The sequence below is a fragment of the Ornithorhynchus anatinus genome, chromosome 16 (genome assembly GCF_004115215.2).
Source record: "Ornithorhynchus anatinus isolate Pmale09 chromosome 16, mOrnAna1.pri.v4, whole genome shotgun sequence".
In the NCBI taxonomy this organism is placed as follows: domain Eukaryota; kingdom Metazoa; phylum Chordata; class Mammalia; order Monotremata; family Ornithorhynchidae; genus Ornithorhynchus; species Ornithorhynchus anatinus.
Genome location: NC_041743.1, coordinates 41,656,850 through 41,668,478, shown reverse-complemented (window position 1 = coordinate 41,668,478; position 11,629 = coordinate 41,656,850). Strand labels below are relative to the sequence as shown.

The window sequence follows — 11,629 nt, the reverse complement described above, 5'->3', positions numbered from 1 at the left end:
GAGCACCGTATTCAATATTTTCAATAGATCAGTGGTATTTATTGAGTGCTTACTGTGTGAAGAGCACTGTACTAAATGATTGGGAAAGTACAATACAACTGAATTGGTAGAAATTACCAGGCCTACCCTAGGGACAGGCGTAAGTGGTCAGTAAGGTGCATTTTTCTATAAAGCAGAGACTATATTCTCAAGATACTTGCATTACGTTAAACCAAGGGACAAGGCTGCTTGCTTTAATCAGTGGCTTGCTCATTAGTTTCTTCCAATGCTGTGTTTTCTCCAGACATGCAAAAGCAGTAAGACTGTTCCTCAGTTTCCCCCCAACATCATTCCAGCTGAAATATGTAGCAAAAGCCCACGTTACAGGAGAACTGCCTCTCTTACCATCCTCCCCAACAAGCAGCAACAAGCATATATTACAAACAACCCCAAAAAGTACAGAATTTTATTACTTCCAAAAATCATTTGTTTTGAAGGCTTCCCTTTGGAGAGTAGGGAACTTTTTGCAGACTATGAATGACGGATTTTGGTGAAAAACAACAAAACCTGAAACAAAGATTATCCCTCAAAAGCAAACAAACCAACTGAGCACATCTCTGGCCACAAGTAAATAAAGTGCATCCTTTTCTAGAACTTTTAGTACTCAAAAAAAGGTTGGACTGTAGATCGACCACAAATAAAAGTGCAAGGCAAGTCACGACGCGTAAAGGGAAGCTGCAGTCTCAGCGATTAACTCTCGAACCGGAATGTAACGGGAATTTTTCTCCTCCACTCCCCTCTCCCAATCCTTTATCCCAAAGTTACACAAGACCTCACAGGGATCATCCCGCTGTCTACACACGAGAGACTCACGAAACCCAAACTAGAGCTCCAAATGAAGAAGGCCGTCTTTCTTTCCGCGCATCTTTCCAACTCTGGAGTTCTGTGCCATTTCGTCAGTTTACTAGCCGGTGTATCAGAGTAATAACCCCACACTAATCCACGAGAAACTAAAGCCACCAGGAAACATCTTCAAGCCCATCTGTCGACACCATATCCAATGGCTACTGGCGGCCACGAAAATATTTACACCAAAGTGGTATCTCTCCTTCACTTCAAACAGGGAGGAACCCCAACAATATCTCATAGTACAGTACAGCTAAAATCATTATATACATTCCTATCCCACCCTCCCTGGGGAAGCCTGCACCCCGAGACTAGAGCTACCCCAGGGCCCCATGTCGGTTTTTCCCCACAGACAAAAATCCTCTTCTGTTCCTCAAGTCCAAATCGGCAGTTAGAGAAGATCTCTCCATGAAGTCGGACTGGTTGGGCAGAAGAGAAGGGACGAGATCCAGGATATCTAAATCACTAATGGTCTGTGCTGACATAACGGCTACCGTTTATAGAAAAACATCACCAACTCCATTTAACCACACATCCAAAGCAATCAGAAAGATCTGGAATACAGACTACAATTACATGGACGGCGACTTAAAATAAGTAGACAAATTAAGCTGATTATCTGACAGCCCAGATAAAAGATGCTTCCACTATCCTGAAAGGGCAAAGGACTCAGTGATCCAGGAGTTATTACTAAACGGCTGTCGTTCCGAAGTTAGTGTGCAGAAGAAAATAAAACCCGGCCAGGGGCGTAACAGTCTGAGACAGTATTGCAGAAGTGACGTTTATCTGGGGGAGGGGAAAAAAAACAACCACCCAAAACTTGCAAGTACTAAAGGTCACCTCTCATTCTCTCACATTTTGATATTCTCAATTTATGAAAGGGTCTGTTCGAGGCGTGGCCTTATGCTCCGATCGGAGGGAAAGACACTCCAAGAATAAAACGCGACTTAAAAGGAGCGATCATTCCTGTCTTAGGATACTTCCCTCATTCTAGTTGATCTTGCAACTTTTGCGTTCTAGTTACCCCATTCAAGGATCAAAGTGTCGCAAACCGGGATCGTAACTTTATTACGGGGAGAAGTAGGACTGAGGTAGAAAAGTTGTTCGCACACATCTGATGTGACAACCCAGAAAACAATGAAGAGCACCCAGCTAAACCAACGGCTTTGCATCTAACTTTTCTCTCGTTTGAAAGATCTCTCTTAAAACGGTTGGTAAGTCTGTGTTTTGCAGAGGGGTGTGGGGGAAAAAGGATTTCTTGGCTGTGGTTGTTTTTAGTTGCAAATTTCTTCCGTTGTCAAAGGTTGGTGTGTTTCTCACTGTGCAGTAAGTCCTCGATGGCTTTATTTCTACCCAGAAACTTTATGGTCTCTGGCTAACTCCAGAAAACTTACACTTTTGTTTTGGATCGAAGGGGCAGAAAATAAGCTTCACTTTCCAAAACCGATTTGAAACCTATTCCAAAACCCTAATTCTGTAAAAAAAAGAAAAAGAAAAAAGCAAGAGCCTTGGGTGTTTTGAATTAAGATGTAAGAGAGGATGTCAAAATATAGTGAGACAGGGCTTTTCTGCCCAAGATTCCTCTAGGAGCAGAACTGAGTTGCCTTCATAACAATAATGGACAGAATCCAAGATGGAGGGGAGGGACCAGTGAAGTTCATCCCAATTTTCCTCCAGCTTTTTAAGAGAGTTTAGAGGTGATTTTGAACACAAAACTTGCTTATGGAGGCTTACCCAAGTTCTCTTCTTAGCCTATCGTAAAGATGCTTTCTGAAGAAGTCCCCCTTTCAGCTTGCTAAGCTACCAGGGAGAGCAGCTTTGAGAAGCTGGGCCGATCAGGTCCCCCTCGGCCTCATTTTGATAACTCCGATGTGATTTAGAAATCGCAAGAAGCTTCAAGATCACAATGCCTGAAACGGGTCCAGTTGAAGCCTGAAGGGCAGCCTCACATAAAATAAACTGAAAGACTCCATTGCCCCCTTCTAGGAGCTAGCCTTAAGGTGGAGCCCGTAAGCAATAGCTCTTGCTTGTTGAAATAGGCCTAACTGTCCAATTTTTTAAAATTTTCCTTCCAGATTTTTGCCAACTTGTAGATCAGTTTGCCCCAAACTGTCACCCTAGTGAAATTTGAGATTGAGAAGGTGAAACGGGATTAGCAGGGCCCAGATGAGTCTGCGACGGAAATTTACTCTTGCCCCCTGTGATGAGAAAGGAGGTGGTCTCTCTCTGACATTAGAGGCTGTGGCAGTGAAGCAGGAAGAGTCACGGTCTGAGAACAAGCTGGGAGGTTTTCCCCTCATAATGAGGGTTCGCGCTGACAGCGGGAAAGAAGAAGCCCTGGACGCTGGCCTCAGTTCACACTGTATAAACTCCCTGGAATTTAGTGCACATCACGGAAGAATTAAAAACCACTTGGGAATCCGAAAAAATCCAACCCCTACCACGTAGGCTCCATCTTAAACGGGGCTCTGTAACCATTTTAAAAACCCCGTCTCTTAGGGTCCCATTCGACTGGGTCGACGCGTGGCTCCGAACCGGAGCGGACCTGTGAAGACCGGAAATATTCCCGGTCCCCTCCCCAACTGGTCGCTACATGAGCGCATCTCGGTCCGACAGGCCCCGGAGGCCGCGGTGTTTGTCGTCGGAATCGTCTGCGGCGGGGTCGTTCTCCTCCCCGGACTCCACGTAGATGGGCCAGTCGCCATCCGGGTCGCCCTTCTCCTGACTCTCTGAGGAGGTTTCCATCTGGCTGAGGTTGACGGGCGCCGAGTCGTCGTGGGTGGTCGTCACGCACGTGCAGCTGTCGCACAAGCCGAATCGCCGCAGGCCCGGCGACAGGCTGCTGGTGAAGGTCCTGCGGCAGCCCTTGCAGATGATTGGCCGGTTGGAGCGGTGGACCTAAAGAGGCAAGTTTCGGGGTCAACCTCGGCCGACATTTTGGCTCCTCTGTCCTCTTGCAGGAGACCACGTTCCACCCACCCGAGCCCAGTCTTTCCCTCTAACGTAAGGCACACCTCAGTCAGTCGGTCGGTCAGTCGTGGCCTGGTGGGTTCGGCCCGGCCCTGGAAGTCAGAAGGACCTGGCTTCTAATTCTGGCTCTGCCACGTGTCTGCTGGGTGACCTCTGGCAAGTCACTTCACTTCTTTGGGTCTCAGTTACCCAAAGTAACTGTAAAATGGCGATTAAGATCGTGAGTCCCACGTGGGACAAAGACTGATTATCTTGTATCCATTCCAGTGTTGGAATAGGTTTCAAATTGGTTTTGGAAAGTGAAGCTTATTTTCTGCCCCTCTGATCCAAATTCAGACCCTGGCACTTGGGAAGTGTTTACCAAATACCATCATTATTGTCATTATTCATTATTAATAATAATGATAATTATATTTGCTAAGTGCTTACTTTATTATTATTATTGTTTACTGGGTGCAGGGCACTACAATAAGCGCTTGAGTGAGTGCAATATAACAGGCACATTCTCCGCCCACAATGACCTCACAGGGGAGGGGGAAACAAACATTAATAGAAATAAATGACAGATAATAAGGCCTCCTCCAAGAGGCTTCCCTAAGTCCTCATTTCCTCTTCTTCCACTCACTCTGCGTCACCCTTGCACTTGAATTTGCTCCCTTTATACATCCCTCCGTCCGCCCCACAGCACTTACGTCCATATCCGTCGTTTATTCATATTAATGTCTGTCTTCCCGTCTAGACCATGAGTTTGTTGTGGGCAGGGAACAGGTCTACCGATCTGTTATACTAAACTCTCCCAAGCATTCAGTACTGTGCTCTGTTTATAGTAAGCGCTCAATAAACATGATTTGATTAATAATGCACGTGAAATCAGAGGCCTGCTTCCCTCATCTCTGTTCCTCACAAATTCCCCATTTCACTAATAATAATAATGTTGGTATTTGTTAAGTGCTTACTATGTGCAAAGCACTGTTCTAAGCACTGGGGTAGATACAAGGTAATCAGGTTGTCCCATGTGAGGCTCACAGTTAATCCCCATATTACAGATAAAGGGACTGAGGCCCAGAGAAGTTAAGTGACTTGCCCACAGTCACACAGCAGACAAGGGGCAGAGCCGGGATTTGAACCCATGACCTCTGACTCCCAAGCCCGGGCTCTTTCCACTGAGCCACGCTGCTATGCCTAGTTCTTCCGCCTCCAACTCCTGGCTCACCCCCTGTAACTTTCTTCCCCTTCAAATCCCCAAGACCTCAGCTCTCTTCATCTTCCCAGTCCTTCGGAACTTCCAGCTCCTCCGGGAGGCTTTCCAGGATGGATGTTTCTTCTCCCCGGGTCACATCCTCCCAACTATCATTTCAGCATTTCTGCACCACCATTGTTATCTCAACCACCCAGAGCACTTTGGCCCATGAAGACTTCAGCCCATCCGATAGGTAAATGATCTTGTCAGATGGTAAACTCTCAGAGGCAGGGATTGCTCTCCCAGCCCCTTATAATGGCTCTGAGGTGACCATATGCTGTTTAATTACTTGTCAGCCTTTCCTAAAAACAAAAGGATCAAACAAACACTTATCATCAGTTTTAACTTACTCCAAAAGGGATGATAAAGGATACACTTCAAATCTCCTTGGGGGGGGGGGGGTCTTTCCTGATTAATCTGGCACATTCCCACCTATTTATCCTTCTTTACTTAAGCACTTGGGTACTCACACCCTCCCTCAGGCCTGTTGTGCGGCCATAAAATATCTTTATACATCATTGCCCGTCTCCCTTGCTTGAGCTCAAGGATCGAGTCTCCAAACTCTACTGGGCTCTCCCAAGCACTTAGTACAGTGCCCTGCCCAGAGTAAGTGCGCAATAAATGTTACTGATTGAAGGACTGACTTAGTTCCAGGCCAATCTAGGATGGTTTGGAGCTCAAGTCGGGGCTGGCTCAGAGCCTCTGCCAATTTTAATGCCCTACCAACCCATCTTCCAGGTCGGTAAACACGATCCTTCCTCAAACCAATGCTAATCCAGTCAGTCCTTTGTCCCCAGAGCTTGGAAACAGGTGTTTAAAATACTGTTGCTCTTCGTCGGTGCTCGAAGAGCAGCAGATAATAATAATAACGGTACTTGTTTAGTGCTTACTATGTGCCAACCACTGTTCGAAGCACTGGGGTAGTTTCAAGTTCATCAGGTTGGCCACAGTCCCTGTCCCGCGTGAGGCTCCCACTCTTCACCCCCATTTGCCAAAGGAGGGAACTGAGGCCCAGAGAAGTGAACCGACTTGACCAAGGTCACCTGGCAGGCATGTGGCCGAGGCAGGATTGGAAACCAGGTCCTTCTGACTCCCAAGCCCGTGCTCTATCTGCTAGGCCACGCTGCTTCTCAGACCCAGGTCCGGCCCCGCCAGTGTTGCCACTTACGCTCAGGGCGTGACTCCGCAGGTGCTCCTGGCGTGTGAACCTCTTGCCGCACGTTTCACAGGGATACGGCCTCTCCCCAGTGTGAGAGCGGATGTGCCGTTTGAGGATTCCCTTCTGTTTGGCCGTGTACGGACAGAACGGGCACTTGTGCAGCTTGATGGGCACCACCAGCACGTCACCTATCGAGAGGAAGTTACAGAACTTAATAAGCGCTTTCTATGTGCCACGCTCTGGTCTGGACGTTGGGCCGAATGCAAAGTAAACCGATCGGATACGTACGGTCCCCGTCCCACCATCTAGGAAGGAGGGAGAACGGATAGCGTATCCTCATTTTGCAGATGAGGAAACGGAGGCACAGAAAGTTAAGTGATGAGCCCAAGGTCCCACTGCAGATGGGATCGGGTCTCCCGACCCCCTCCGTCCCGTGCTCTTTCATTAAGCCCTGCACCTTCCAAAGGAGGAGGACGCTTCAGCCACTTGTGGAAAGGACACCAGTTGCTGGTGATCTGAGACTGGGATTCTAGGTTGGAAGAAGGCAGGGAGACTGCCTACATCTAATACACTTTTAAATACCCTCAAGCAGTTAACCCACCAGGCGTGGCCCCTCTTTCTACTGGGTCAGTACCGCCCTTGTCAAAAGTGTCCCTTTCCAAATAGTAATAATAATGATAATAATACTTGTGGCATTTGTTAAGCGCTTACTATGTGCCAAGCACCATACTCAGCGCTGGGTTAGGTACACAATAATCAGTCCCACATGGGACTTACAGTCTAATGGGGAGGGAAGACAAGTACTGAATTCCCATTTTGCAGATGAGGGAACCGAGGCACAGACAAGTGATCTGCCCACGGTCACCGAGCCGGGATTAGACCCCAGGTCCTCTGACTCCCAGGTCGGTGCTATTTTCCACTAGGCCACGCTGCTTTCCCTCTATAAGACTCCAAGCTAAATCCAATAGAGTTGGAATACTGAGTACTTCACACTATCGCTCTCTTGGCCCGGAAGCTTATAAAAAGAGGATCCTCGAGGGAGAGGAAAAATCGGTCTCATACTGTGATCCTTCTCTACGGCGCTTGCCCAGGCTTGGAAGACTCTGCTGATGGTTCATTGATCTTGGAAAAATCGGGATATGTCAAATTGAAAAAAAAAAATCAGTTAACGGTGTTTATGAGTGCTTCCTGTTGGCAGAACAGTGGACTAAGCATGTAACAGATGGTAATACCACAGCGTTCAGTAGACGTGATCCCAGCCCATGAGGAGCTTACCGTCTACGGGATAATGGGCCGAAGTACAGGTGCCTCTTTGGTGAGATTCTTCGAAGAGAAGGAGGGTTTATGCTGCTGACACTATAAACTAGTTTCTGGCCTCTGCTTGGTCTGGGTTCTAGGGATGATTTTGGAATTACACAAATGGAATCACAGCTGGGCCGCTTTGGCGATATCACCAGACAAAGTTGCTGTGTCTCAGCACACAGTTAAGCTAAATGAGAGGCAGCGTGGACACAGCGCAGGCCTGGACGTCAGAGGACATAGGGTCCAGTCCCGGCTCCGCCATCTGTCTGCTGGGTGACCTCGGGCAAGTTACTTCACTTTTCTGCGCCTTAGTTACCTCATCTGTAAAATGGGGATTAAGACCGTGAGCCCTAGGTGGGATAGGGACTGGGTCCAACTTGATTAGCTTCTATCTATCCCAGGATTTAGTACAGTGCCCGGCACATAGCAAGAGCTTAGCAAACATCATTTAAAAAAAAAAAACCTAAACCATCCTGCGATTAGTATTTTTAAATCAATTCATCTTTGGAAAAGTATTTTTCCACAGCAGCAATTTTGATATCTTACAACAAAATTTTGACATTTGATCCGGTTGCAGGTGAGAGACTGTTTTTCCTGGGACTTCGAGAGACTAAAAGGCACTGAATTGGTGACAAATTTCAGTTGCCCTCTAAGTGGGGCAAAAAAAAAAAGCTCTCAAGTAAAACAGAAACACCACACCGTGGACTGATACAAAATACGAAGGACCATTTTAGCAAATCTGAACAAATCATTGATCCCGTCACTGTCTTTCACATGTTCAGATGTGGCTAGTGATGTCAACAATATGTCTGATGATTAAGACTTGAGTTGATATCCTGGTTTATTCATATTTATGTACTTTCAGTCACACACTCTGCCCTCGGTGAAATTCGCTATCAATGGCATCTTCTTGGAGGACAGAGTATGATCACTCTCTCTCATTATCATGATGACTGTGTGCAGTCTACTGTACTTATTGAGCGCTTACTGTGTGCAGAGCACTATACTAAACACTCGGGAGAGTACAATATAACAGCGAGCTATATATGCATACCTTCGAAGGTTAAAGTGCATAAAATGAAAAACAGAGACCCTTCTTTCTGCTTGAATTTACAATGTTCTTTCCTCGTAATGAAGGGACAGCAGCCACTAATTTCACTTGCTAGGATCTAGTCTAGTTTTGTTTTCCGTTTTTTATGATATTTAAGCGCTTGCTATGTGCCAGACACTGTACTAAACACTGGGGTAGATTCATTCATTCATTCAATCACATTTATTGAGCTCTTACCGTGTGCCAAATACTGTACTAAGTGCTTGGGAGAGTACAATATAACAATAAAAAGACACATTCCCTTCCATCAACAAAACAAGCTATCCCACATAGAGCTTACAAAGTACTGTCCGGGAAACGTCAGCAACACCAAATGAGCAAGAAGTCGTCTCCTACCGCCGTGACGCCCAAGACCTACCCAACTGGGCAAAGTCCTCGGGCGGCTCAGACGGCCTCACCTGCGTCCTCTCCGTACCAATCCGTTTGGACGTCCATCACCGAGCTCACGGCCACCCCCGGGTCCTCCGGGCCCCGGGAAAGCTGGTGGGCCACGTCGTCTTTCCTCGGGGCAGCCCCGTGGCGCAGCAGGGCCTCCAGAAACTGTTTCATGTGATAGTTATTGCAGGCCACGTCCACCGCCTGGCCAGAGGGGAGTCCCTCCTCCACCACCTGCTCCAGGGACAGCGGGGCGGGGTACGGCAGCTGGAGCCGCTCCCCACCCTCCCCTTCCCCTTCCGAGTCCAATTCGACTTTGGGTTCCACCCCTATGGACGGAGCGGGGAGGGCGCCGGCGGGACCGCAGCCGAGGGGGTCTCCGGCCACCGGGTCCGGGGGCCGACCGCCGCCGGCATAGTCGGCACACGGAGGATCCCTCTGACGGTCGGAAATCTCCTCCCCGTCCGGGGACGGGGAGATGGAAACGGGACAAAGGCCCTTGGGGCCAGAGAAGGGACCGTCCCTGACCAAAGCGGAGCTCTCGCCGTCGGACTGGTGAGACGAGGCGGCGGCCATGGCGGCGGCCGCGGCCGCTTCTTTCTCTATCTTCCGGCAGATATCCAGCGACGACCTGATGTACGTCTTGCAGAAGTTGACCACGTCGGTCATCTGCAGGTAGCTCGCTGCGGACATCACCTCGATCACGTTCTCCCCGCACAGATCCAGCTTCCCAGAGTAGAGGAAATCCAAGATGGTGGAGAAGGCCTCCGAGGTCACGATGTCCAGAGAGGCGGTGCTGTGCCGCCCGCTGTCTTGAATGTAGTGAATCAGCAGGGCCCGGAAGTAGCCGCTGTTGGCGAACAAAATATTCCTGTGGGCTTTGAAGGTCCTCCCTTCCACGATGATGCTGCAGTCACAGAAAAAGTCCCTCTTGCGTTGCTCGTTCAGCTCCCCCAAGAGCTTGGCGTAATACGACTGCATCTCCATTTCTGCTCCGCCTCGGTGGAGCTGCCTGTGGTCTCTGACGGGGAAATCCCGGGACAAAAAAGGGATTCCATTTACTTCCAAAGACAATTGTAAACATTCCTCTTTTTTTTTTAATAGCATCTATTTGGCGCTTACTGTGTGCCACGCAAGCGCTGGAGTAGATAACAGCTAATCAGGTTAGACACAGTCCACGTTCCCATCATGGGGCTCCCAGCCTTAATTCCCACTTTACAGGATGAGGTAACTGAGGCCCAGGGAATTGAAGTGACTTACCCAAGGTCATACGGCAGGCAGATCGCGGAGATGGGATCGGAACCCAGATGCTTCTGACTCCCAGGCCGGTTCTCTGAGCTCCTTTTCTACAGCACCGTGAGGAGGGGGTCCCTCTCCGAACCTCGCATTTGTCCGCCTTCATTAGACACCCGATTCTCCAGTAAAACTGGCTAGGACTTTGGCCAGATCAGCAAATCCTTGGAGAAGCAGCGTGCCCTAGTGGGCAGCGCAACGACCTGGGAGTCAAAGGAGCTGGGTTCAAATCCCAGCTCTGCCACTTTTCCGTGCTGTCACCTTGGGCAAGTCACTTTACCGGGCCAGTTTCCTCTTCTGTAAAACGGAGGTTAATTCCTTGCTGCTTAGACTGGGAGGCCTCTGTGGAACAGAGATGGTATTTGACCTCTTTATCGTGTATCTGCCACAAATTCATTCAATAGTATTTATTGAGCGCTTACTATGTGCAGAGCACTGTACTAAGCGCTTGGAATGAACAAATCGGCAACAGATAGAGAGAGTCCCTGCCGTTTGATGGGTTTACAGTCTAATCCGGGGAGACAGACAGACAAGAACAATGGCAATAAAGTTGGGGAGGGTGCTTGGGGCAGAGATAGCAATAATAATAACAATAACAATTACTATTTTCACTGTACTTGTTAAGGGCTTACCATGTGCCAGGCACTGTCCCAAGAACTGGGATAGATTCGAGCTAATCAGGTTGGACAGAGTCCCTGTCCCACGTGGGGCTCACAGTCTTAATCCCCATTTTACAGAAGAGGTAACTGAGGCCCTGAGAAGTGAAGTGACTTACCCAAGGTCACACAGCAGACAAGTGGCAGAGCTGGGAGGGAAGTAACAGGGTGGGAATCAGACACGGTTCTTTGCCTTGGGGTGACGGGTGGTACACAGTATAAAAAGGGCTAAACAAATATCACCATTAGTTCATCTGAAGGTCCACCATCTCCCGGGTCAAGGCCAGAAACAAGAAGCGAAAGGGTCCAAGATGGTGGTGGTGTACAGTCCCCTTCCTTGTCAGCCTTGGAAGATGCTCAGCCCACTAGCCTGGCATCAAGGTCCCGTCTCAGATCAATCAATGGTATTTATTGAGCGCTCACTTTTTGCAGAGCACTGTACTAAGCACTCGGGAGAGGTCCCTACACCCAAGTCGGTTGGCAGGTATACCTGCCCCCAGCGAGCTCCAGGTCGGGGCACTGACACGGAAGGGGCACCGGCTGTGTGTCTCTGGGCAAGTCACTTCAATTCTCCGGGACTCAGTGACCTCATCTGTAAAATGGGGATGAAGACTGTGAGCCCCACGTGGGACAACCTG

The 11,629-nt window shown here is 48.7% G+C and overlaps 1 protein-coding gene across 1 annotated transcript; it reads right to left on the bottom strand.

Moving 5' to 3' along the window:
* Positions 1 to 420: 420 nt before the first annotated feature.
* On the bottom strand, positions 421 to 10,059 carry ZBTB8B (zinc finger and BTB domain containing 8B). The gene is made up of 3 exons (XM_029081551.2): positions 9,066 to 10,059; positions 6,264 to 6,442; positions 421 to 3,783 (listed from the first exon to the last, which is right to left on the bottom strand). The coding sequence occupies exons 1-3, from the start codon at positions 10,027 to 10,029 to the stop codon at positions 3,475 to 3,477; spliced, it is 1,452 nt and encodes a 483-aa protein (XP_028937384.1). The 5' UTR covers positions 10,030 to 10,059; the 3' UTR covers positions 421 to 3,474.
* Between the last annotated feature and the right edge of the window lie 1,570 nt (positions 10,060 to 11,629).